Consider the following 27,036-nt stretch of genomic DNA (forward strand, 5'->3'; position numbering starts at 1 on the left):
ATGCCACCCCTGAAATTGTAGGCCTACATGAACAGCTTACACATCTAGAAATTTACCTAGGGACCATTTCAGTGTTAAACAAAAGATCCTAAAAATCTTGTTTTATAAATCACTTTGACATTGAGAAACAACCAATATAGTTAAAACACTCTTCACACATTGAGGCGCTTGCCTCTCTTTTAAATTTCTGAATAATATATAAGAAATCAAACAAGATATTGAATTATCTTAAATAACTTGAGGCCAGCTTTTAGTAAAAAAATAATAGACCCCTCCTGCCATTTAGACTTTTGGAAAACAGTTGTTTAATTCTAGGCCAAATAAAGGAGGACAAACTGGCCAAAGTAAACTCTTGTTAGTATTGCTACCATAGGACAGTGTTGGTCTTTCTTACCTGGCCTGTCCCGTCCTTCATCAACACCTACTGGAAGACTTCCTAGGCAATGCAGAAGTCCAGACAAAAGAAGGGAGCACACTAAGATAATGGAGGACAGGTTACAGGAGACGGGCAGAGTCAGACATCAGACGGGAGAAAAGAAGGAATTGTCACAGTTAGCCAAGTTGTTCAAGAGAAACTAAAACTGCTTATTTCAAAGGTGGAGAGATAGGAAGAAAAAGAAAAAAAAAAAGACCTTTTACTTCTTTGTGGCAAGCCTCCTTTCAGCAAGAACAGAGATAAGCTGCAGTTTATTTGGAAATCTACCTTCAGAGGGACAGATATAACTTAGCAAATGATATAAAGGGACAAAAGATCAATATGACACTACAGCTTAAAAATGTAAATCAAGAGATATAATTATATACTTTGAGAAAAGAAAAAAATCAGGACCATAATACAGAATAAGTTAACAGTCTTTTCTTCAGGAAAACATAGTCTACTACAAGTAATAAGAATTTGATGTTTACATGTAAAAATGATGAATGAGGCATATGTACTTAAGTATACTTAATTACATGGCCTTACACTATGAAAAACAATGAAACTGTCACATTTAATAGTGGGGTTCTTGAACCTGAACAAGGCAGCCCCAGTAAAGAGCTTTTCTACATCAGGGACAATCTTCCGCATGTATTTAGATACTACAAAATACCTCCATGACAATGCCCAAATCTCTCACTCAGCTACACAGCAGGAGAGGATCCTGCCCCTGGGAGACAAGGTCCAATATAGCCTTTGTAACTTGGGTTTTTTCCCCCCAAAGCAAGTTAGAAGAATGCTGGGAAGCCTGAAATCACTCACTCTAGCAGTGTGGTTTTGCTTTTTTGCTTAGACTTATGATTACAGGTAGTTTGTAAAAATGGACAACCAGATGCGCCAACCAATAGGATATGGGGCAAAAGAAAATAGAGAACCTAAGAAAAAAGATTTTATAACTGTGGGTACAACCAGTTGCTTTGTTATGAAAACAAGTTAAATCCTTTGTATGTGAAGTGCAAGTATTTCTGTAAAATCAATAATTATGTCAACAAAGATAAGTTAAATTCATAACATTTCTAAACAAAGTAAATGACATTTTTGTCAACCTTAAATTTTTTGTAAGATAAAAGAGAATCTATCTACAAGTGAATTCTTCTTTAAAATGTTAAGCATTTCTATCAATTCTGCTAATGTCTGAATAGTTTACACAATTTTTTTCAGTAAGATACATACCTCATATTCTTTTCTGCAGATTTTGGAAATATCATTCTTTGAAGATGCCTAAAAGCCAACAAATTTCTCCATTAACTTATTATATATACAATTCAATGTAGGGCCAAAAAAACCCCCACAAATTAATACACAGTAATTGTTGGTAAACTCTTCTTTATTTTCTTAAGGAAAAATTGTTGCTCAAGTCTTAAAGAGTTCTTCAAGTACAACAAACAAATCTCATGCAATTTCTTTAAAACAAATATTAATCCTAGGACCTACCCAATATATTACAGCTTCACTCTAACTTTCATGGCTTTAATCGCACATAATAACACAGCCCTTTTGTTATTTTAGAAACTGGATGACTTTGAAGGAAATGTAAATTAGAGATTTTTTTTTTAAGCTGAGTTCCAGCTGCAGCTAATTTTCTTGTGAAGCTTTGCCAGAGCACTTATGTTTGCTTTTGCTTAACCCTGCTTACTCTAAGTTCTTACATCAGACATTCTGATTCAATTTCTCAAAGTGCCACATACAATAGAAGGAATAACTAAAGAAAGCAAGCTATAAACCAGGCAGCTAACAAAAGTTATCTTCATGTAATTCTCTTAAGAGGAAGATGGTATTATGCCTGCTGTAGATGATGAAACTGATGTTCAGAGAAAGGGCAAGTTATTATTAACTATATTTGAACTTGTATTTTCTGTAAAAGCAAACTAAAACCAAGTTGCTAAGGAGCGGTATTCTAATGATCAGCTTTCATTTAGGGAAGCAGGCTTTGGTACCCTTCTCCGCTTCTTCCTGTTCTGTTGCCTAGGACTATGCCATTTAGAATATGTCTGCTGATGAGGATGGGGACAGCAAAAAGCAGAAGGGGCTAGCAATGGCTTTATGGCCCACTAGTTGTACCATAGCTCAAATCCTCCACAACTCAGCTTCATCTCAGTGTCTGGAGAAGAACAGCAGATACAAGGTCATGTACTGTCTCAAGAGCATCATCCAGTGCAGTACAGTGTGTGAAACTAAGGGGGAAATTCTGTCTCAAATACTCTTGCCCAGAAACCAGTCTCTAGAAAGAAAATGTTAGAGAAGGCTTTCTGGCTGTACAATAAGTTTCTCAGTTAAATCTGCTCTTACCATTTGGAATGGAGAAGTCATGAGGCCACTAGGTAAACCACTATGAAAAAATGCAAAACGCAGGAGAATTCAGAGGCCTAACCTAAACTGGACCAGCACTGATTCAAAGAGAAGTTATAACTCAATCTAGGAGCCATACTCACCTTAGGAGCAGAGAAGGGATATGAGAACATGCTCAGCGTAAACCATGATGAAAGAGAGAGATTCTTTCTTTGCATCCAGAGACAGGGAAAGATAAGAAAGAATAAAAGAAGACTGAGGGTCTTATATGCAGTGACCACAGCTGAAAAGGCAGCAAGTCTACAAAGAAATGGTCTATGTAAGAAATGCCGTAAGTTACAGTTTTGGGGGTTCACCTCTTCACAAGTTCCGAGTGCAAGGCCTAAGACACATGTGCAGCTAAGACCCAAACCACACTCCACGAGACTTAAGAGCCTGATTGTTCAGTGTTACCTGCTTGCATGCTTGTCGACACTCCAAGGCAATAGCCAGTTCACAGCAGCCTAAGCCAACCCAGCCATCAGACTTCTTAAACACACCTTCAAACAAAACGTTCAATGTTTTGGTCATAAGTAGTGACAAAGACAAATAGAAAGCCCAGCAGTTTCACAGATACCACTAAAAATCAAAAGCAGTGGCCACAGAAAAACTAGTTCAGTCCCAAAATAACTAAGCTCCTCCCTTAACTATGCCATCCCGGTGTTAATCTGTCTCTTTAGGCTCCCTCTCAGAGTATCTATGAGGCTTTTTTTCTTTTTTCCCTTGCCCACCCTAATTCTCTTTCAATCATTTTTACTGTTGGAGAGGTAGCGTCCCTATCAGAGGACATACAGAGTAACAAAAGCAAGGAAGACATGTCTTCTTTACTTCTTAAAAAAGAAAAAGATCACCTTTAAAATTCATTTGAAAGGTACAGAGACAGCGATCAGACTGATCTTTTATCTATTGGTTCACTCCCCAAATACCCACAAAAGCTGATGTCGGGCCAGGAGTCAGGAACTCAATCAGGTCTCCCACAGGGGTGGTAGGGTCCCAAGTAGTTGACCCTTGCTTCATAGGGTGTGCATGAACTGAAAGCTGGGATCAGAAGTGGACCTAAGTATTCCATTACGGGATGTGGATCTCCCTAGCAGGTGGAATGCCAGACTAGGGAGTTGAGGTTTCACTCCAAGAAAAGTGGATATTCCCTGATGGATTCTTTATGAAGAGGGAGGAGAAGATTAATATAATGTTATGAAATATCAGTTAAAATATTATAATGTTCTACCCAAAGTGTAACACTAAGGACTTGAACTGAGAGTGGACAAGATGCACGGACACTTCTGCAAGGCAAGAGTCAAAGGAACTAGAAAGAAAAGGGAATCAAAGGTAATTTCATGGTTTCCAGTTGAGTGTCATTCACAAGAGGGGCAGTTATGAGTTTGATTTTGAACTTGCATTTCAGATGCTACCTGATGCAGAATTCCAGACAGACATAACTCTAGAAAGTCTAGAAGTCACAAACAGTAACTTAGAGTTGAGAGTTACCTTCCCAGAGCTGACCAGCTGGTATTCTGACAAGAAATGTTGATTATCACGATTATCAGCACCTGTTTATGTGGACATGGAGACAGAATGCCAACCCCACACTGCACCAACTACAGTTCTTATGACAGGCAAGAGGAGGAAGGTTGGAGAGGGCAACTCTAGGCCCAAGGGGGAATGCTGGGAAGTGGTGGTCAGTAACATCAAGGACTGCAGGAAAGTTCAAGAGGAAATACAGATGGTTTCTCATAATGGTTTGACTTGGGATTTTTAAACCTTATAATGGTACACAAGCAATATTTATTTAGTAAAAACCACACTTCAGATTTTTATCTTTTCCTGAGTTAGCAATATGGTGTATGATACTCTTATGATGCTTGGGCAGTGCAAATGATCCATGGCTCAATCCTGGGGCTAAATACTGACACTCTATAGTATGCCATGTTGCTAAGCTAGGACCTTCAGTAGGTGGATGTAGCAAAGGCACTTTTATCTAGGAAACACACTTCCAATTTATGATGGGATTTTCAGGATGTAATTCCATGTTAAGTCCAGGAGCATCTGTACAGAGAAAAGGTCAAAAGATCACGGGACTGAGAGATTTCAGTGATCTTTCACAGCCTAAGTTTCAGTAGAATGATAGGAGTGGAGACCAAGTACAAAGCTAAGGATTAAATGAGTGACAATAAATTAAATATTTGAAAGTTTAAGTGCTAGAGGAGAGGAGAACACAGAAACTCCAGAGTAAGAATTGAGTTAGTCCTATGACATGGATTTTACATTCACAAAATAAGCTTTTAAGTTAAAGGACTAAATGTCAAAACTCTATGGCTTACCTGGCACAGATGAATTCATACAACTCCAAATTTCAACCTAAAATTGTAATCACCAAAAAGTTTTTATGCACAAAAACAGTTTCCACATATGACAATTTCTACAGAAATTACATACAGCTTATTTGAGTATGGGTCTCTCCTAACTGTCAATGCTTTAGGATTACAGGCTTGTTAGGTATCCAAAAATGGAAAAAAATGAAAGCTGAGATTCAAAAATATCTCACTCATTTCCAATTTTCCCAACTGAGAGCACTAAGAATGATTACTCACTGGACTTCATTTGCAAGTGCACAGACAAGTTTCTCCAGAGTAACTAAAGGAAAACGTGTCATCAAAAACTGTTAGATCACAAAGTTTTTTCCCTTTCCTCATAATACAAGCCACCAAGTACCAGGATGCAGAAGAACAAGCAACGTGTTTATGAGGATACCAGAAGATGAAAACATGGGAATAAGAAGTCACATAACTTCCTTTAGTCCAAATTCAACCTTCCAAAAATCAAAATAAGTATCAGATTTGGTTATTATGATTTTCATAAAATTAGTCAAAGTACATTAAATAAAAGTTGCAAACTCCATATAAAATATGATGAAACTTTAAATATACAAATTTAAATATTGGCATTTCAGATTTTTAAAAACTTCTTTTAATCTTATAATTTTATGAGCCTGCAATGATGGACATATGACTGTTTACGAAGAACTATATTATAATAATAATATAGAGGAACCCAGTGGGAGGAAGGGACTTGGGGAGGGGGCAGGGGAAATCCCAGGGATTTTAGATTTCTATTACAGAACAGACAATAAAAGAAGAAAGACAATTTGGTATCCAGCAATCTGTGTGAAAACCTTTCTATTTAGTTAGACCTAGTGTTTTACTTTGACCACAAATCCTAATCACATTGAAAAAAAAAAAACAAACACTTGCTAAATCTAAAAGTAACTCATCACTTGGTTTCATTTACACAAAACCCTCTAAATGGAACGTAACTCAGACACACCATTGTTTCCGGGCAATAATCTGGGGCTCGCTGCAACAGATGTTTCAGTCGAGATTCACTTTTTGAAGAGAATATCTATGTGATTAAAAAAAAAAAGGTTTTATGACATCCTTTGTATAAGAAATAAGAAGTTCTTAGTTAAAATTTTTCCTCTCAATTTTTACCAGTTATCTGAAATATTTTCAACTTGCTTTTATAAATGGAAAACCTTGGGAAGAATCTAAATTAGCTGAGGTAATTTTTTTTTTTTAAGTTTGGCAAACAATCATGTTCAGGGGCTGGTGCTACGGGACAGCATATTAAACCTCTCTCATGATGCTGGCATCCCAGACTGAGCACTGCTGTGAGCCCCAGCTGCTCTCCTTCCAAGCCCGCTTCCTGCCACTGTACATGGGAGGGCAGCAGAGGATGACCCAGGACGTGAGTGCCGACCACCGCGGGGCAGACCAGGATGACACTCCTGTTCCTGACTTTAGTTCAGCCTAGCCCAGGTTGTCATGACCTTCTGGGGAAGTGAAATAGTCAATGGATGACATCTCTCTCCACTCTCTCTGTGTCTCTCAAAAAAAAATAATAATAAAAAAAGTCCAAATATAGTAAGGCTAGATCCTTTTGTATTGATCAAAGGTAGAGGATATCAGGTTACCAACCTGTGCAGGCAGGGGGAAGGAGAGGCAGAAGACTAAGAATAAAACAGAAAAGGAAGGAAGGAAGAAAAATTTATTCTAACCTGTTCTGTAAATTGCCTTTAGTTAATAAGTTATGATATAAAGTAGACTATGGAGCTCGGCACGATAGCCTAGTGGCTAAAGTCCTAGCCTTGACCACATCTGGGATCCCATGTGGACACCGATTCTAATCCCAGCAGCCCCACTTCCAATCCAGCTCCCTGTCTGTGGCCTGGGAAAGCAGTCAAGGATGGCCCAAAGCCTTGGGATCCTGCATCCTGCACCTGTGCGGGAAACCCAGGAGAGGCTGCGGGTTCCTAGTTTTGGATCAGCTCAGCTTCAGCCATTGCGGCTGCTTGGGGAGTGAATCAATGGACAGATCTTCCCCTCCATCTTTCCTCCTCTCTGTAAATCTGATTTCGCAATAAAAATAAATAAACCTTTAAAAAAAAAAGTAGACTATGTTATACCATTGATATTGGTGAAGATCAAATTTGTAACTAGCACTATAGTACATAAATTCTCTACAAAATAGACAAAGCCATTTTTAATACAGAAGCTGAGGAACAGACAAAGTTCACTCAATAGACTGACTCACTTCCAAACTGGGGTCTCGGTAAGTTATTCAACATTTCATGTATTAGACCTACGTGGTGACCCGAAAAAAGCTGAAACTGTAAAATCCACAAATGCTAGGAAAAGTGAGAAAGGATTTATCAAGCTCACTTGGAACCCATTTTTCTTCAAAACTATTGGTGACCATCTATATGTGGAAACAGCTAACATATCAGCTCTCTGCAAACCCATACTCATGAATGTATTTAGGCAATCATCAAAAATGACTTCTAATATCACAAAAAGAGACAACCAGAAACAATACAAAGAAAGCAAAAACCTAGCCTTATCTGAATCTCACCAAGCCTCTCTCTCATATTAATCTTAAATCAGTTAAAAAAAATTCAGTACCTCAGCTTCTTTGGTCATTCTTCAATTGCTTTTCATTTGGCACAAGTGGTTAGTGCCTATTATATGAGCACAGAACATTTTCATCACTGTAGAGAGCACTATTGGACAACTCTGCTCTAAATTTAACTACCAACTGCTAAGAAGTACTAAGGGAAATTATACAAGATGAATCACCAAATTTATTCATAAATAAATTGCCAGGAGAAACTTAAAAATCAAGATACATTAAAAGGCATATAACCAATTGTACATATATTTCACTTGGATTCTTATGGAAACCTAAAAAGGGAAAACTTTCTGAATTAAGAAACCGGAATAACTAGGTACTCATATTAAATACTAAGTTTTTCAAATAAGTGACAGTGGTATTGTGGTTATTTTTCAAGCGATTCTTTAAATTTACACTCTTAGGGCCTAGTGTGATAGTCTAGTGGCTAAAGTCCTCGCCTTGCATGCACTGGGATCCCATATGGCGCTAGTTTGTATCTTGGATATTCCATTTCCCTTCCAGCTTCCTGCTTGTAGCCTGGGAAAACAGTAGAGGATGGCCCAAGGCCTTGGGAACCTGTACCTGGGTGAAAGACCTGGAAGAATCTCCTGGCTCCTGGTTTCGGTTCAGCTTAGCTCTGGTCATTTTGGCCACTTGAGAAGTAAATCAGCAGAAGGAAGATCATTGTGTATCTCCTTCTCTTTGTAAAATCTGCCTTTCTAATAATAAATAAATCTTTAAAAAGAAGATACTGCTTTTTAAAAAAGATTTATTTACTTGAAAGGCAGAGTTAGAAAGAGACAGAGACAAAGAGAGACAGGACTGGGACAGACCAAAGGCAGGAATTTCATCCAGGGTTCCCATATGAGTGGCAGGGCTCAAGAAACAGGGTCATCTGCTGCTGTTTTCGCAGATGCATTAGCAGGGAGCTGGATGGGAAGTGGAGCAGTCAGGACGAAACAGTGCTCATATGGGACACCAGTAATGTAACTTGCTGCACTACAGTGCCATAAAAAGGCTCACTCTGATCAATTCAAAGCTATCAAAGACTTTAAGAGCAGCTGAAGTTTGAACACTCACTTAGTCTTTACCCTATATATCTTATCTACATATTATAAACATTTCATAACATTTGCTTATTATTTTGACAAACCATTTTATCTATTTATTAAAAAGATTTATTTATGTACATGAAAGTTGGGGTCACAGAGAGAGGGAAAAATAGAAATATTTCCATTTGCTAATTTAGTCTCAAAGTATCTGAAATGGCCAAAGAGGAGCCAAGCTGAAGCCAGGAGCCCAGAGTTTCATCCAGGTCTCTCACATGGGTGGCGGGGGCCCAGGCACATGGATCATCTGCTGCTGCTTTTTCCAGGTCATTAGCAGTGAACTGGATTGGCAGTGGAGCAGCCAGGACACAAACTGGCATCCATATGGGAAACTGGCACTTCAGGCTGTGGCTTTACCTGCTATGCCACAATGCTGGCCCCATTTTAGAATTCACTACAGACATTACAATCTTCCATCTCCAAATCCTAGCAAGTATCTCCTAATTACAAGGATATCCATCATACTTTACTACCACATATTTCAAATCCAGGATCATAACACTGATAGAGTGCTACTAATGAATATTCAGCCCATCCAACCAAGGATGGCTGTCATATTGTGTTTGGCTTTCCTATTGCTTTAGTTTCTTTTAATGTGGAACTGTTACTTAGCCTTTTATATATATATAAATATATATATATATATATATATATATATATATATATATATACTGATATTTTTAAAGAGTACAGGTTATTTTTTTTAAATTGAGGAATATTCCTTGATCTGGGTTTGCCTAAGTGTCTCCTCATGATTCAGGCTAAGTAATTTTTTTTGAACCCCTATATAAGACACTGTATTTCTTTTCAGTACATCACATCAGTAGATATGTGTCAATTTGTCTCATTACATAAACCCTAAACACTGGTCAAGCTGTGATCCAACAGGTTTCCCCAAAACAACTGTTACAAAACCTCCACAGCCTTTATAATTATTATTAAAGCTTACCTGTTCACACACATCGCGGCACATCTGGTTGTCCTTGGAGTGATTACAACACAGTGCACCTAGGAAGAAACAAATAAATGTCTGATGTCCCATTGCTCAGCACAATGACTAAGCTAATTTAGATGCTTACATTAGCCATGTACTCAACAGAATTTATTATCATTTTTTTTTAAAGTTTTTAAATTTCATGCACTTTTTATTTTTTAAATTTTTATTGGGAAGGCAGATATATAGAGAGGAGGAGAGAGAGAGGAAGATCTTCCATCCGATGATTCACTCCCCAAGTGAGCGCAATGGCTGGAGCTGAGCCAATCCAAAACCAGGAGCCAGGAGCCTCTTCCAAGTCTCCCTGGCAGGTACAGGATCCCAAAGCTCTGGGCCATCCTCAACTGCTTTCCCAAGCCACAAGCAGGGAGCTGTACGGAAAGTGGAGCAGCCAAGAATAGAACCGACACCCATATGGGATCCCAGCACATTCAAGGTGAGGACTTTAACCGCTATGCTATCGCACTGGGCCCTATCATTCATTTTTTTTTTTAAGATTTTATTATTACTGGAAAGCCGGATATACAGAGAGGAGGAGAGACAGAGAGGAAGATCTTCCATCCGATGTTTCACTCCCCAAGTGAGCCACAAACGGGCTGGTGCGCGCCGATCCGATCCCAGGAACCAGAACCTCTTCCGGGTCTCCCACGTGGGTGCAGGGTCCCAATGCCTTGGGCCGTCCCCAACTGCTTTTCCAGGCCACAAGCAGGGAGGTGGATGGGAAGTGGTGCCGCCGGGATTAGAACCGGCGCCCATATGGGATCCCGGTGTGTTCAAGGCGAGGACTTTAGCCGCTAGGCCACGCCGCCGGGCCCCCCATCATTCATTTTTTAAAAATATTTATTTTTATTGGAAAGGCAGATTTACCGAGAAGAAGAGGCAGAGAGAAATATCTTGCATCTGCTGGCCTACTTCCCAAATGGCCGCAAAAGCCACCGCTGAGCCAATCCAAAAACAGGAGCCAGGAGCCTCTTTCAGGTCTCCCATTCAGGTGCAGGGTCCCAAGGCACCGGGCCATCCTCCACTGCTTTCCCAGGCCACAAACAGGGAGACAGATGGGAAACAGAGCAGCCAGGACACGAACTAGCACCCATATGGGAAGACAATACTGAGAGGTGGAGGCCTAGCTAGTTGAGACAATGTGTCAGCCCCATTTCATTCCTTTTACTGCATCCTTTACTGAGCATCTACTCCAAGTCAAGAACAGACTAGTTCTACAGACATGGTCGCTGCCTTCAAGAAACTTGCTGTCTAGCAGGGGAGACCGTTATATAATAATAGAAGCACTACTGATTATGCACTTTCCATAGTTCATGCATTATCTTACTCAATGCCTATAGTTACTATAGAGACTAGATCCTAGTATTGTATTATAGGTTACTGAGTTACTAGATCTCGTAACCAACAACACAAAATCAACTGATAAATGTGAATTTTGGTTTTGGACATGATGATTTTCAGGTTTATGAGACTTCTAGATGGAAATCCCAATAAAGTCGGCAATTCAAGCCTGGAAGGCAAATAAATAAATCCAAGTCTAAAGATGCAAGTTTGGAAGTTATTAGCATAAAGGAGATACACGAAAAGGATGGTACTGATAAGCGAGCGTTTCCAGCAAGAGGTAAACATAGCACCAGATTCTAAAGAACAGCAACATCTGACCTGAGAAAAAACAAGTAGAGACTTGGATGAACACTCAGACATGTGGGCCAACCACAGAGAGCAGCATTTCAGGGGAGGAAGCAGTGTCATGAGCCCTAAGAGTGAAGTCGGGAAGTGGACTTGCTAACTATGCCCTCTGTGCTACTGAGGAGTCCACCAGAGCTAAGACAGCACAAACAATGAAGAACAGAGAATGAAGGGTCACAGGAAGTACCCCCCCAACTCCTGCTTCTATTTTTTTTTTTTTTTTGAGTGAAAAAACTGAGGCTTCTTTACAGGCAGAAGGTAGCACAGGAGAAGTCCTGCTTCTTGACAGATGACAAAACTAAACGCAGATGAGCAGGCGTCATCCTTGGAAAGAAGCAGCGAATCCTCTTTCTCCAAGATATTTACTACTTTAAACTTCTTGAACAGATTATTAAGGCCTTGATTTATTCATTCAATAATCATGTATTTCTATTCCCATGGAGATTACATTCTCTGGAAGAAGGTAGATGTGTCTGTATACATACATATATATGTGTATGTGTTTGTGTACCTATACATATTCTTACTATGTATGGGAGAGAGAATATGTAGTAGTAAACACTATGGCAATAACAAAGCAGGTTAAAGAATAGATGTGTCTAGCACCATGGAGTAGCACATTAAGCTTCTGATTGAGGCACTGGCATCAATATGAGTGTGAGTGTGAGTCCTCCCTACTTTCTCAACAAAATTCAGTACAAAAATTATAGAGTTGAGGGGCCAGTGTGATAGCTCAATGGCTAATCCTCCACCTGCAAGCACCCATATCCTATATGAGTGTCGATTGTCCCAGCTGATCCATTTCCCTTCTAGCTCCCTGTTCTCGGCCTGGGAAAGCAGCCAAGGATGGCCCAAAGCCTTGGGACCCTGCACCTGTGTGAGAGACCTGGCAGAAGCTCCTGGTTCCTGGCTTCAGACTGCCTCAGCTCCAGCCACTGTGACCACTTGGGGAGTGAAATCAGTGGACAGAAGATCTTTCTCGTTGTCTCTCCTCCTATCTGTAAATCTGACTTTCCAATAACAACAAATATATACTTTTTTTAAGAGACAAAGAGCAGTGGCTGCTCTTGACTTGGCAAAGCAGCAGATGACCAAAAAGTTCTTGGGATCTTGCACCTATATGGGAGATCTGGAAGAAGCTCCTGGCTCCCAGCTCCAGACTAGCCCAGCTCTGGTCACTGTAGCTGTTTGAGGAGTGAACCAATGGATGGAAGATTGCTCTCTCTCCAACCCTTCCCCTCTTCGTCTGCCTCTCCTATATAACTGACTTTCCAAGTAAAATATAAAAGAGAGAAAACAAGTAAAAATACTGTATTTTAGGCACCTACATATGGTACAATGTTCAAAAAATATTTTTAGGGACTAGTGTTGGACAAGTGAGTTAAGCTGCCATCTGCAATACCAGCCGCCCATATCGGAGCGGCTGTCCTGCTTCTGACACAGCTTCCTGATAATGTGCCTGGGAAGGCAGCAGAAGATGGCCCATGTTCTCGACCTCCTGCCACCTGGGTAGAGAATGCAAGTGAGGTTCCTGGCTCCTGGTATCAGCTGGACCCAGCCCTGGCCACTGCGGTCATTTGTGGAGTAAACTAGAAAGATAGAAGATGTTTTCTTTCTCTTTACTTTTCAAATAAACAAACTGCTAAAAATATTTCATTTAAAGGATATTTATTATTATTATTAAACTAATAAACATCTACGTGTGAATCTACAAAGCACTTCAGAATGTTCATGGGAAATGTGTGCCATCTCCACGTGGACTCTGGGCGCTCAGGGACCCTCAAAGGAACACCCCGACCTCAGCATGAAGCCAGTAAGCCTACACACATGTGCCTCAACAGAAAAATCACCTTTTAATTTCATTTTCCAGGAACTTTTTGAAGTACCTTCACACATATATCCTGCAACACAAGCTTCTATTCAAACAAAATAACACCATTTCGGTATACAAATTAGGTAACAATCGTGCTTTTTAAATTACAAGTATGACTGACACTGGGGAAAAATAAATGAAAGAAAGAATGAGTAAAAGAAATTCTCTTTCAATCTTAAAAACAAGGCTTCTAAGCTTGAAAGTAGAAATCGTTTCTCATAAAACAATGACAAGGTTTGATATTGGCATATTACTACGGCTTTCATTTCATAAAGGACCAATGTGAAGGTAGCTGTGACTACTGCTTCCAGGAGAAAAGGTGTTTTTGAAGTTCTAAAAATAGCCTGAAGAACTTGAAAACATTTCACTAAGTCTCAGAAAAAAAAAAAAAGGCCTCAGTAAAAAGTGCCTTGTGTGGCCCATGCTCTCGTTTGGGGAGGCTCCAAGCCCGCCTGAAGCTCTCCCAGAGCGCGTCCATCTCCTCTGCCCTGCCAGCCCCGCTACCCGCACGGCCGGTTGGCAGAGCCTCATCAGAATGGAAGGGCAGGCGGGCACACGGCTCTCCTGCAGAAGACGGATATGCTCTTCTGAAGTGTGCTAGAGGCTGACCTCTTCTACCGTCCTGAACACGAGGGTCACGCGAGGGTAGAGAACCCGCTGACCACGAGTACTGATCAGTCAGGATGACACATGGTCCCAATAAGCACAGGCTGAGCAAAAAACCCAGCACCGGCCAGACAGGAACCTCATTCGGGTCTAGGGATTTTAAAACAGTTTCTTCGTGCAAAATTCCACTTAGAACAGAAACACAAAACTTATGTTACAATCAAAACTACAATAATATAAACACTAATATAAAAGTCTATTTTTCTGTTTCATGACAAAGGTCAAGTTTTCAGTGGAATCACTGCCAAAGTTAAAACATTTCCTTTTTCATTATGAAAACACTCCCAAATTGAATGATCTACACTCCTTAATATCTTGCCACAATCTTTGTTGACATTTTGGCATATTTCCTTCTAGTCTGTCCAAAAGCCTTTTCTGTTGTTTTTGACCAAATCAGATGAAAGAGGCAGCCTGAAGTCTTTTGGTAACAACCCCTGACCTCCTCCCCCTAAGCACGCACACGTCCAGCCTTGGAGGACTGTGACCCTCACAAACTCGCTGGGACCGCTGCTCCATCGTATCATCCACACCACACTTTCAACCTTAGCCATGACTGTACTAGTACATATTCTTCTTTTGTTGAAATAATAAGAACTTATTAGAATCTTCCATGCTGTATATATATATTTTAAAGATTTATTTAGTTTTATTGGAAAGGCAGATATACAGAGAGGAGCAGAGACAGAGAGGCAGATCTTCTGTCCAATGGTTCACTCCCCAAGAAGCTGCAACGGCTGGAGCTGAGCCAATCTGAAGCCAGGAGCCAGGAGTGTAGGCCGTCCTCGAGTGCTTTCCCAGGCCACAAGCAGGAAGCTGGACGGGAAATGGAGTCACTGGGATTAGAACCAGCGCCCATAAGGGCTCCTGGCACGTTCAAGGTAAGGACTTCAGCTGCTAGGCTATTGCGCCAGATCCAACACTATATATTTTCAAGAAATAATATCTACAAATAGGCATCTATTCATCTTTATTTTTTTAATCAGCCTTTATTAAGGATAGGAAGCGAGGAATTCAAATGCAATTAATGTAATAAAAGGTCTTTATCTTTTTTAGAGCAATTAAAATGACTAATTGGGTCATTCAGCTATGACAGTGTAAAAGAATCTCTAAGACCCCTTTTATAAGACAATTAATTCTAGAAATGCTTTGTTTTTATATTTTCATTCATTTCATTGTGTTCTTCAAGAAAAAGTTTAATATCATTTATTCTCAGAAGACAGACTGAACTAAGGCAAAGTAATTCTAAGAGCACTTACTGAAGACACGCAGATTAAACGAACTTTAACTCCAAGAGTCTGTAATTACAAACTTAACAAAAATCTCCCCAGGTGTAGGCACCTGCCTAGGTTGCCTTGTAACTAGCTAAGTGTTAAACACTGCTGAGAGAAAAGCAGTCAATAACTTGTGGACATTCTGGGCACGGTTAATGCCAAAGTTATGTTAACTATACCAGTGTACCAGCATAGTTGCCAATTCTTTTCTTTTCCTTCTTTATTTATTTTAAAGATACGTGGGGAAGATGGAGAACACCAAGGCTGGGATACATGGCCCCAGCCTCAGACAGGGTGCAGGTAGGGGTGGCTGCAGATTGCCTGGAAAAGGGGTCTGGGAATGTGCTGAAGCGGGAGTGGCTGAGGATATTTTTATCAGGGGAGGAATGACTTCTGGGGGCTTTCATGGACCGGGCCACTGCACTCGCAGGTAGGCAAGGGAGCTGAGGTGGGGTGGTTTAGATGGGGGAAGCTGGAAGGCCTGTTGGGGTCAGGCCAAGGCACCTGCTCATATGGAGACCTGGGAGGGACTAAGCAGCATCACCTGCCACTTGCTGGCACATGCTAAAGCTGGGGCTGAGGGGCATGCCTAGTTGGGCTAGGCCATAGTACCTGCCTGTGAATGTTGAGGCAGGGGATGAGCCACATCAGGCTGGGCCACAGCACCCACCAGAGTGCAACAGAACCGGATCTGGGTGCACATTTTGTAGGGGAATTAGAGTGTGTGTATCAGGACTGGCTTCAGTTGCTCACACCTGTGCAATGGACAGTATGCCCAGATACACACAGGGGTCCTGACAGATAGCTCATTTGGGCCAGCAGAGGATGCCCAGTGCCTCATCAGAGAATGGAAAGCAGAACAGGTTGGCCCACTCTCCTGGCCAAGCTTTGCAGCAAGTATCTAAGTCTGAGGATGCATTAAGGTGGACTTGGCCAGCCAACAGACCTTGAAAAGATTTTCTCACCCCGGCTGAGAAACAAAGCCGATTATATCTCAGAATTATCAAAGCCTTCAAGTCGCTAATGCATCATCAAATGTCTGTCCTCTATCCCCAGGTGCTGATGTAATTTGATAGGAGGGAGCAGCTCCCTCCCCTTACCTCACTGCAGACACAGGAGAGAAAAAGAAAAAAACAACCTGAAACATTTGTCTCACCCACTTTCCTCCGTACCTCAACTCTCTGAGGCCAAATGGACATGCATCCCTCTCAACTACATAAACAATCCAGACATCCATCGAAAGGGGAATGGATAAGGTCTTTATCTTTTTTAGAGCAAGACGAGGATTTTGGCCTCTAGGTTATCGTGCTGGGGCCCTAATTAAATCTTTAATACACAATCAGTGTATATAAATAATAAAAATAAGACCAGATTTTTAAAATACTATATTTTTTAAATTAAAATGACCTTTTCCTGCTTAGATTTAGTTTTCTCAGATTTAGTTTTCCAACTCAGATTTAGTTTTCTCCCTCAGTAAAGTAGGAGATTGGTATCTGTGTGCGTGTTCTATTCTACCATTTGTAGCAAAATGGTCCCAACTAGAGACCATTATGCTCACTGAAATAAGCCAATCCCAAACAGATAAATATCATATGTTCTCTCTAAGGCAACCTCCATGCAAAATACAAGATAAACAGATACAAAGGTAAACATGTATGTGCATAGATTCTCATAGATGAACTCTGTAATGGAGACTAGCCTACCAGGAAGTGAAGATGCATTGTAGTATGCATCTCTACTCCTGAAAGAACTCCCTATAAAACTATTAAATATACCTTGACAACAGGATACTAGACTGTACCATTGTCTACACCTGCAATGCCATGACACACTTAAACAGAAGAATATCAGACTTGTGACTGTTGCTGAAGGACTATACTATTGTAATAATATGGGGGGACACAGTTGGGGGATGGAGGAAGGCAAAGCGGGGAACTGTATCATGAAAAAGAATAACAAAATAAGGAAGAATGTTAAAAGAAATTTAAAAATTGTTTAAAAACTAATGAAAGTCAAAATGTGATTACTAAAAACACTGTTCGTTAGGCTTAAGAAGAAATTACTGTAACCTAGAAATATGCAGGCAGAATCATACAATAATTTGAAACATCAAGGTTTGGCTGCCGGTCTTGGCCACATGTGTACTAAAGATAGGCAAGCGAGCAGGAAGCACATGCTCCAGCCACATGCAGAAAAATGCAGCTTCTAAGACCAACTAGCATTTAAAAAACAAGCACCCACCCTAATCTAAAAATAAGAAATATTCATAGAATTACAGGATTTTTTAAAGTTAAAAGGAATTTTGCCACAGAAGCCCCCCAAAGCTATAATTCAACCTGGTTAATGAAAAGCCATTCTTGTTTCTTTTTCTAAAAAAAAAAAAGAAAAGAAAAGAAAAATCCCTCTAATTCCTAAAGAAGTACTTAAGTAGAATAGAACACACATATATAGTATTTTAAAAATCTGGTCTTACTTTTATTTTGTATTAAAGATTTAATTAGGGCCCAGCACGATAACCTAGCAGCCAAAATCCTCATCTTGAATGTGCTGGGATCCCACGTGGGTGCTGCTGGATGTCCCGGCCGCTCCACATCCAGCTCCCAGGTTATGGCCTAGAGGATGGCTCAAATCCTTGGGCCCCTGTATCCACATGGGAGACCTTCAGGACGCTCTGACTGCTGGCTTTGGATCTAGCCATTGTGACCCTGGGGGAGTAAGCCAACAAATGGAAGATCTTTCTATCTCTCTGTAAATTTCCCTTTCAAATAAAAATAAAAATCTTCTTAAAAAAGTAACAATCTTATCTTTACTTGTTGATTTTCATTTTATTTGAAAGGCACACAGACAAAAAGAGAACTTCTACTAGGTGGCTCATGCCTCAAATGGCCACAACAGCCAAGACCCTGGAACGCCTTCCAGCCTCCCATGTAGACAGCATGAGCACTCGGGCCATCAACTGCCGCTTCCCAAGATGTACATCAGCAGGAAGCTAGATGGGAAGGGCAGCAGGCAGAGCTTGAACCAGGCACTACAGTATGGGATGTGGGCATCCTTCCGAGCAGTGATAAAAAAAAAAAATTCTATTTTTATCTGAAAGGCAGAGTTACACAGAGAGAAGGAGGGACAGAGGGAGAGAGAGAGACTTTCCATCTGTTGGTTCACTCCCCAAACAGCCACAAAGGCTGGAGCAGATGAGCTGATCTCGAGATAGCACCAAAAAATTCTTGTGGGTCCTCACATAGGTAGAGGGTCCCAAGGTCCATCCTCTGCAACTTTTCCAGGTCATAAGCAGGTGGGATTTGGATGGAAAGTGGAGCAGCCAGGTCTCAAATTTCACACTTTAAAAGCCTACAGTAGGGGCCCAGCAGCGTGGCCTAGCGGCTAAAGTCCTCGCCTTGAAAGCCCCGGGATCCCATATGGGCGCCGGTTCTAATCCCGGCAGCTCCACTTCCCATCCAGCTCCCTGCTTGTGGCCTGGGAAAGCAGTCGAGCACAGCCCAAGGCTTTGGGACCCTGCACCCGCGTGGGAGACCTGGAAGAGGTTCCTGGTTCCCGGCTTCGGATCGGCGCGCACCGGCCCGTTTGTGGCTCACTTGGGGAGTGAAACATCGGACGGAAGATCTTCCTCTCTGTCTCTCCTCCTCTCTGTATATCCGGCTTTCCAATAATAATAAATCTTTAACAACAACAACAACAAAAAAGCCTACAGTAGCTTCCTGTTAGGTCTAATTTTCCAAGCTCTTCTTCCAGCCTTTTGTTCCCTAAACTGTTACTACTTTATTAAAAGAAAACCTGTACTTATTTACCTGAAACTGAGCCTTCTACCTGAAATGCTACTGCTGCCTTGCTACTGATTCCAACCCCAGACTTCTTTTAAGGCTCGAATCCCCACCCTCCTCAGTCTTAGTGTTTTCAGCAACACCAGGCCAGGTTAAACTTGCAGTGATGTATTGGGAATACCTGGGCTTGGTCTCTGGCTCTGGCTCCTTACTGTAGTCTTCCACTGCTGCAGATCCTTTGTGGCCCAAGTAGCTGGATCTCTGCTAACCATAGGGAGACCTGGATTGAATTCTGGCTACTTGCTCTGTCAGTTCAATACTAGCTGTGCTGCCATTTAGGAAGAGAACCAGCAAATGAGCCTCTTCCTCATCTGTCACTATATCTCTCAAAAAGTCTGGGGGAAGGGAAACTATTATTATAATCAGAATAAAAATATATTTTAAAAGATTTATTAGGCCTGGTGCAGTAGCCTAGTGGCTAAACTCCTTGCCCTGCACGTGCTGGGATCCATATGTGTGCCGCTTCTAATCCCAGTGGCCCCGCTTCCCATCCAGCTCCCTGCCTGTGGCCTGGGAAAGACAGTCAAGGATGGCCCAAAGCCTTGAGACCCTGCACCCATGTGGGAGACCTGGAAGAGGTTCCTGGCTCCTGGTTTCGGATTGGCACAGCTCTGGCTGTTGCGGCCACTTGGGGAGTGAATCATCAGATGGAAGATTTTCATGTCTCCTCTCTGTATATCTGAGTTTGCAATAAAAATAAATAAATCTTAAAAAGAAAAAAAAAAGAAAAGAAAGGCAGAGTACAGAAAGGGAGAGGTAGAGAGAGTCTTCTGTCTGCTGGTTCACTCCCCAAATGGTCAGAGGGGCCAGTACTGAGTCAGGCCAAAGCCAGGAACCTGGAGCCTCTTCCAGGTCTCCCCCGTGGTGGGCAGGGCTCAAAGGACCTAAGCCATCCTCCACTGACTTCTGAGGTGCATCAGCAAGGAACTGGATGGGAAGTAGAGCAGTTGGGACTCGAACTGGCATCCATGTGGGATGCCAGTAACACAGACTGTGGCTTAACCACTAGAGGGCAGACAATCAACCAATGAGCCATCACATGGGCTTCTTATGGCCGGCTTCTTACTACTTTCCTTCAGACAGGCATTTGCGTTCTGTAATTTAAAAATTCATTCCATTCTTTGTCAGGATTCTAGGGGATTACATAATTCCTTAAATGTCAACTTGTTGAAATTAGGCCCTTCATGTACAGCTTTCCCTCATTTGTACTGTTACATAACATCTTAAACAGAAACAGAGCATTCTCAGGTGCTGTGACATGTGAACCCTGTAGTGTAGGGTCCCTTCTTATGAGATCATGGCTCCCTCATCTCCATCTCCCACAAACAGGAATAAGGGGGCAGATAAGACTGGAAAGCCACACAGCAGGGGACCTCAGCACCCCATGGAGCATTGTGCCACAGCACACAGAAGTTCCCAAGCTTGACTGGGGAAAGGAGAGAGGAGAGCAGACGATATGAGCAGGAATACAAGCTGGCCCTTCACTGAAACACAATTTAATAATTGTGTTCTCAATCTGTTTAGGATAGAATATATTCTGTACTTTCTACAAACCCACAGTGGATGCCTTTGTCCATTCTATCACTCAATGTCCTTTTTATAAGGAATCAGACAATATATGTAGTAAGGGAACAAATCTCACTTTCAGATCAAACTTTGAACTTTTTCTTTTTATGCAATGGGACAAGCCATGTGTTGTCATGGAGTTTCAGAGTTTGAAGGGTCATTAGAAATCAACTTTCCTGGCATTTCCTAACTTGAGCTCTAGGGGTTATGAAGAAAAAGAGTTCTGAAGAAGCAAGATTCACCCTTCAACAGTTTTGAGATATCATTCATACGCCATGAAAGTCACCCATTTAAAGCATTAATTGTTGCTTTTCATGTATTCAGAGTTGTGCAACCATCACCTGTGATTTTTTAGCATTTTCATCACCCAAAATTCCAGGCCTGTTAACAGTCATTTCCCATCCCCCTAGCAAACATTTTTCTTAAATCACAAATATCCTTGGACCCTTTACTGTCAATCTAACGTACTTTGTGATTTTATGAGATGCAGCATTTCCCAAACACACATACTAACATTTCAGGCTTGCTATTCTAAACGTTATACATTGTTAGTTCAATGAATTCTCATATTACAATCTGTAAGATACTACATATAATAAATATTAGACCTCAAAATCAGTCAATTAGGGGAGAAGAATGAACAACTAGCATTTCCATGGATCATAATTTTGTAAATGCTTTCGTGCAATTTCATTTGCTTGTCAGAAGAAAAAAATAGGATGCCTTTAGCTCATTTAGCCAAGAACCCACATAGCATTCGCCTTTTCTTTTTTAAAAAATTTTACTTAGTTATTTTTTTATTTTTGTTTCTGTTTTTTTTCCCTCCTCCTTTTCTTCTTTGGTTTCTGAGCTTACTGATCAAACTAAATCTTGAATCTAATTAAATGAATCATCTTATCGTGGGTTCGTCTCCCTTCTCCAAATATCTTTATTTTAAAAATCTTTCATGATAGTTTGTAAACTACCTTAGAACCTCCTTGGAGTTGGCTCTGGTTTTCCCAGGTGTCTCTCCCATCAGCACCATCTCCAACACTCTTTGCAGATACAAACCTCTGCCCCTTTTAACGTCTGGCAGGGGTGACCGCTGTCCCTGTGTGCCCCCAGGGCCCACCCTCGCCTCTGGACACCAGTGCCTGGAAGTTCAGCGCCTTGCTGGAAGGCAGGAGTTGGCAGCAACTCCGACAGCCCAGCAAGTGACAGGAAGCCCTGGGCATTGCTATCCATCCTTGCGTTCATTCCTCTCCCCGAGCCTGCCAGCCCGGGAGAGCAAGTTTCATCTAGGACAAGTGGATGGCTCCCGCCAGGGCCCAGTCCAGCGAGCCCCAGCCGGGGTCCAGCAAAGAACCCCAAGAACTGGTCGGGGCTGGACAAGGCGGCTGCAACAGCCGAATTCCCCTACAGTCATCGCGACGGGTCCCAGCAAAGGCATTTCACCCTCCGCTGATCCGGTCGGGTGGTCAGGGCGGCGCCAGGGCGGCGGGGACCCACGCCGGTGGGTGACAGACAGAGCCAGACCTCGAACCCGGGTCATCGCTCCCCGGGAAGAAGCAGCTCTTCCGGGCGGCGAGCGAGAGCGGACCGGGGGTGGGGGGGGGTCCTCTCTCGTCCCACCTCGGCACCTCGACCCGACTGCCAAGACCAGCAACTCCGAGTCGCCAACAGACCCGACGTGGGTCTGGGGGCCGCGCGCACCGCCGCCCCCTGCCCCGCGCCATCTTGGGAGCGCTGAGGCGACCGCCCCGAGCCGCAGCTGCCGCGGTTACTCACCCGGACTGCCCGGGGCCAGGCCTCCTGCCACTCCCGCGACCCCCGCCACGGCCAGCAGAAGCAGCAGCCCTCCTCGCAGGGAGCCCGGGGCGGTCGCCATGTCCGGGCCGGGCGGGTCCGGAGCCGCGGGATGCTCGGACCCAGCCTGGCCGCTGCAGCCCGCTGGCGCCAGGCCCCGCCCCCAGGCGCCCTGGCGCTCGGGTGATTGGCTGCGGCGCGCGCAAGCCCCGCCCCTGGGCCGCACAGAGTTTCCAAAAAACCTCCTGGGGGCGGCAACGTGCCCGGGACCCCGGCTCTTTGTTAGGGCCCAGCTGTGGGTCGGCTTGTGTGGGGCCCGGGATCCTCCGGCCGGCCTGTGTCCCTGGCGAGCGGTCACAGACGTCAGGGCCGGAAGGGCCGTGGGGACGCGTCTGTCACCTCCCGAGATTTCCTCAGGGGGTCGCCGAGGCTCTGAGGGGGCACCACCCAGCCCGCCCGACAGGCGCGGACCGAGTCCGAGAGAAGCTGAACCCAGAGGGCTCCGCTCCCTCCAGTGCCCTCGGCGGGCCTCGCCGCCACGTCCTTTGACAGAAGGCGTGTCGGGCGGCCGCCCTACCAGCTCAGGGCTCTGCCGCCGCTGACACGGTCCCCTGACAATTCATCCTGCTGGGCACAGGGAGACGCGGGTCTTTCCTGGGCTATTGCACACCTGTTCTCGGAGCTGTGTGTGTCTAGAGCTTTGAACAGCAGACGGAGGAGTTCCAAACTTTATTGTAGAGACGTTTTCAAGGTGGATCCCCACCCACAGTACCCACTGTCAGGAATGAAAGGTCTGCTAGCTGCCAATGCGTTCTCTCTCTGTCTCTCCCTCTCTCTCTGTCTCTCTCTCTTCCCCCTTAACCCCATCTCTTTAAATTCCTGAATCATTGCCCCCTTTTCCTCCTACCTTTTTCCTTGTTTCTTAGTTCTTTTTGCAATGTTTCAAGTTCCAATTCTTTTACTGAAGTTGATTTATTTGCCTTCTAAGCCATCCAATCTATCCTCTCTTCTGAGTTGAGGGAAAGAAATCATGAGTTAAGTTACAATACTTCCAAAACGTTCTCTGATGACAGATCTTATATGTAAAGAAAAAAGGTAAACTGAGGCACAATTCAGTTACAAGGAGTTGATTTGAGCACCCAGCCATTTATGAATTGGGAAACTCCAAACCAGACTATGCCCAGACTCCATCTTTATGTTTAAAGTGGTTTTCCACTAAAAATCATAATTGGGTCTTGCATTTTTTTTATCTAATCTAGCAATCTCTTAATTAGAGCATTTAGCCTTTTTGGATTTAATATCATCATTGATAGGGTTAGGTTTGCTATCTTGTTATGAATTTTCTATTTGCTCTACATGTTCTTTTTTTACGATTTAATTTTTAAAATTTTCATTTGAATTACAGAAAGGAAGAGACCCTCTCTTGCTGTAGAGAAGCTTTCCATCTGCTGGTTCACGCCCCAAGTGGTCGCAATGGCTGAAGCTGAGTAATCCGAAGCCAAGATGCTGAGTCTCTTCCAAGTCTCCAGGTCTCCCAAGTGGGTGCAGGGTCCCAAGGCTTTGGGCTGTCCTCGACTGCTTTCCCAGCCCACAGGCAGGGAGCTGGATGGGAAGTGGAGCCACTGGGACACTAGCCATTGTTCATCATGGATGTGGAAGCTTAGCCTGCTACAAACACCCAATTCTGTTTCTTCTTTTTTTTTTTTCCTACCATTTGACTTGTTTAATGTTTCTTCACAAATGGTGAAAAGTACTAAAGTACAGACAAGGACTAATCATAATTTTGTGGCCAACATTATAAATATGGAATTATAAATTTAAGACATTTTCTGGTTTACAAATGCATCTGATAGTCAATGCAGTTCCAGTCTGCATCTACTAGGGTTGGTCTCTGCGTTCCTGACAGTGTTCACCTTTATCCGTTTTTCCAGATCTTCCATGTCCACCTCTTCTTCTTCCCATCTGTTCCATCAAAGGTCCAGGGGTACCTCCCAGACCACCTTGTCTTCCTCCACTGAAGCCACCTCAGTCCATGCTCCGGCCACCGTGGAAGCCACCTCTGTCTCCATCGTGGCGCCCTCTGAATATCCACCTGGACCACTGCAGTCTGTGAAGCCACATTTTCCACCCCACATACTGCCAGGGTTGCCACTGGGACAACGGTTGGTAGAGGTGGGGGTTTGTGGTGGGGAAAATGGTGGAAGGAAGCCTTCAGGCTTCGGGACCTTACACTGGTTGCATCCTGTTCTCTAGGTGAAATGCTGGTTTCCACAGTCCGCAGTGGGACACTGCCAGTCCCCAGCTCGGTGCTGGATGTTCTCTTCCTTAGGGGTTTCCCTGGGAGCACTGAGGTTCCCTGGGAGGGTGGGAAGCTACCTCTGTCTCCTCCGTGGCTTCCCATATGACCCCTGGGCTCTCTAGGCCCTCCAGGCCCTCCTGGGCCACCTGGACATCTGCTGAGTTGGGGCAGAGTTCCTCAGCCCTCCCCGGGCAGCATGCCACCCCACATGCTGCTCATTGGAAGCTTCTTCCAGGACAGCGACACTTGAGTTTGCTCCCTTGAAAATCTTTCCCATCAAACTACTCCGTGGTAGCCTTGGTAGTCTTCATAGGACACTGTGGCATCCCTTTAGGGCTTTCCTGTTTCCTTATCCAGGTATATGTGGATCATGGATTGTCCATCTTAACAATGCAACACTGCTTAGGGCACGGTTTGGTAGCCTAGTGGCTAAAATCCTTCCGTTGCATACTCTGGGATTCCATATGAGTGCCGGTTCTAATCCTGCCCGTCCCATGTCCCATCCGGCTCCCTTCTTATGGCCTGGAAAAGCAGTCGAGGATGACCCAAAAGTTTGGGATCCCACACCTGTGTGGAAGACCCAAAAGAAGCTCCTGGCTCCTGGCTTTGGATTGGCTCAGCTCCGGCTGTTGCGGCTACTTAGGGAGTGAATCAGCAGATGGGAGCTCTTCCTCTCTGTCTCTCCTCTGTATATCTGAGTTTCCAATAAAAACGAATCTTAAAAAAAAATGCCATACTGCTTAAAGAAGTCTGCCAGGTCATCATTCACATTTTGATTTAATACTTGCACATAAACTGCACTGTTGTCAGACTGTTTATCCAGATGTACATGTGGGTCTAGAGCAAGATCTGGTCCTTCATCCATGGGGCCACCATGTTTATCAAAGCTCTCTCACTCTCCAGCGCTGCCCGTTCCATCGCAACCTCCTCTCCGCCCGCCTCTGCTCATGCCTCCTTGATCAAATCCCGCTCTTCCCCTGCCCTGGTTATCAGGGCCATTCATGCACTGGTTCTCTCATGGTTCAGAAAATCCTCCAGACTCCTGTCCGTAAACACTCATGTGACTGTGTTGGTCCTGTCGGAATGAACTCTGCCATCTGTAGCTGTTGCTCTGTTGGCTATATTGGCTTGGAGCCTGGCTGTAGGATCCAGTTGGTGGGGGGAGGTAGTGGGAAGCTGCTGCCCGTAGCTGCTTTGTTGACAGCTACTCTGCTGTCCATAGCTGCTTGGCTGCCCATAGGTGTTCTGCTGAGAGTAACTGCTCTGATCGTAACTAGTCAGCTGTGAAGAGGAGTAGCTGTTAGGAGGATAAGATGATGATGCAATGACTGGCTGCCTGGGGAAGCTCCCAGGAACCTGCGGATAACTGCAGTTACCTTGTCCATATCCTAGGCTGAGCTGGTTGTAACTCCCCAGAGCTAGGATCAGAGGAGGAGTAGGAAGCAGAGGGGTGGGGAATCGGAGGAGGGAGAAGCAGCCTGCAAACGTCCTTATCATCTGTGTTATATGGTCTTTCCTTGTAAGCCGCTGTGACATAGTCCTGGGACTCCACCCAGACAGCCTAATGCAATTGAATCATTCCTCAAAGCCTTGCCTTCAAACACCATAATCTGTGTTTCCACCTTGGGTGCATTAACCATTAACAGGAACCCATTAGTCATTAACGTAAGACTTAGGGCAACAAGCCTTTAACTTGTGAGCCCTGGTGGGATGCCCAAGCCAACATCCAAACTGCAGCATAGTTTGTTCTTTTTAAAAATAGAGAATTCTAGGTTGACAGATATTTTCCCTTCTCAGTACTGTATTCTTATTTATTAGTTGAAAGGCAAAGAGACACTGGTTCACCCCCGCCAAATGCAACAACCAGAGCTGGATTAGGCCAAAGTCTCCTTTGTGGGTACTAGGGACCCAAGTACTTGAGCTGTCACCTGCTTGCCTCCCAGGGTGCTCATTAGCAGAAAACTGGAATTGACAGAGAAGCTGGGACTGAAACTCAGGCGCTCTGATGCAGGTCCAAGCTGTCCTGGGATGCAGATGTCCCCGGCTGTGTCTTACTTTCAGCTTTTCCTCCCTCTCCCTCCCCTACTGCCACAGAGCTTGGAAAATGTTACTCAGGGATTTTTCAGCTTGCATAACTTTTGCCAAAATGTCTTCTGTGATTGTCATCCCTGTTCTGCCATCTTTCCCCTTCT

The 27,036-nt window shown here is 43.5% G+C and overlaps 1 protein-coding gene and 1 pseudogene across 2 annotated transcripts in view; both read right to left on the bottom strand.

Annotated features, from left to right (window-relative positions):
- RECK (reversion inducing cysteine rich protein with kazal motifs) overlaps positions 1 to 22,761 on the bottom strand; it is a 71,751-nt gene extending 48,990 nt beyond the window's left edge. The window contains exons 1-6 of one of the 2 annotated variants that reach the window (XM_004580999.4): positions 22,528 to 22,761; positions 9,812 to 9,870; positions 6,131 to 6,205; positions 5,128 to 5,164; positions 3,221 to 3,306; positions 1,652 to 1,699 (exon numbers count right to left, since the gene is read on the bottom strand). In XM_004580999.4, the coding sequence (XP_004581056.2) occupies positions 1,652 to 1,699; positions 3,221 to 3,306; positions 5,128 to 5,164; positions 6,131 to 6,205; positions 9,812 to 9,870; positions 22,528 to 22,627 (405 nt within the window). In that variant the 5' untranslated portion in view covers positions 22,628 to 22,761. Of the gene's footprint in view, positions 1 to 394; positions 496 to 1,651; positions 1,700 to 3,220; positions 3,307 to 5,127; positions 5,165 to 6,130; positions 6,208 to 9,811; positions 9,871 to 22,527 lie in introns of those variants that run through there. The other variant, XM_058672484.1, reaches the window with a different exon arrangement.
- Positions 22,762 to 24,423: 1,662 nt separating this feature from the next.
- Positions 24,424 to 26,341, bottom strand: LOC101517224 (RNA-binding protein EWS-like; annotated as a pseudogene).
- Between the last annotated feature and the right edge of the window lie 695 nt (positions 26,342 to 27,036).

The sequence above is a fragment of the Ochotona princeps genome, chromosome 14 (assembly GCF_030435755.1).
Source record: "Ochotona princeps isolate mOchPri1 chromosome 14, mOchPri1.hap1, whole genome shotgun sequence".
NCBI lineage: Eukaryota > Metazoa > Chordata > Mammalia > Lagomorpha > Ochotonidae > Ochotona > Ochotona princeps.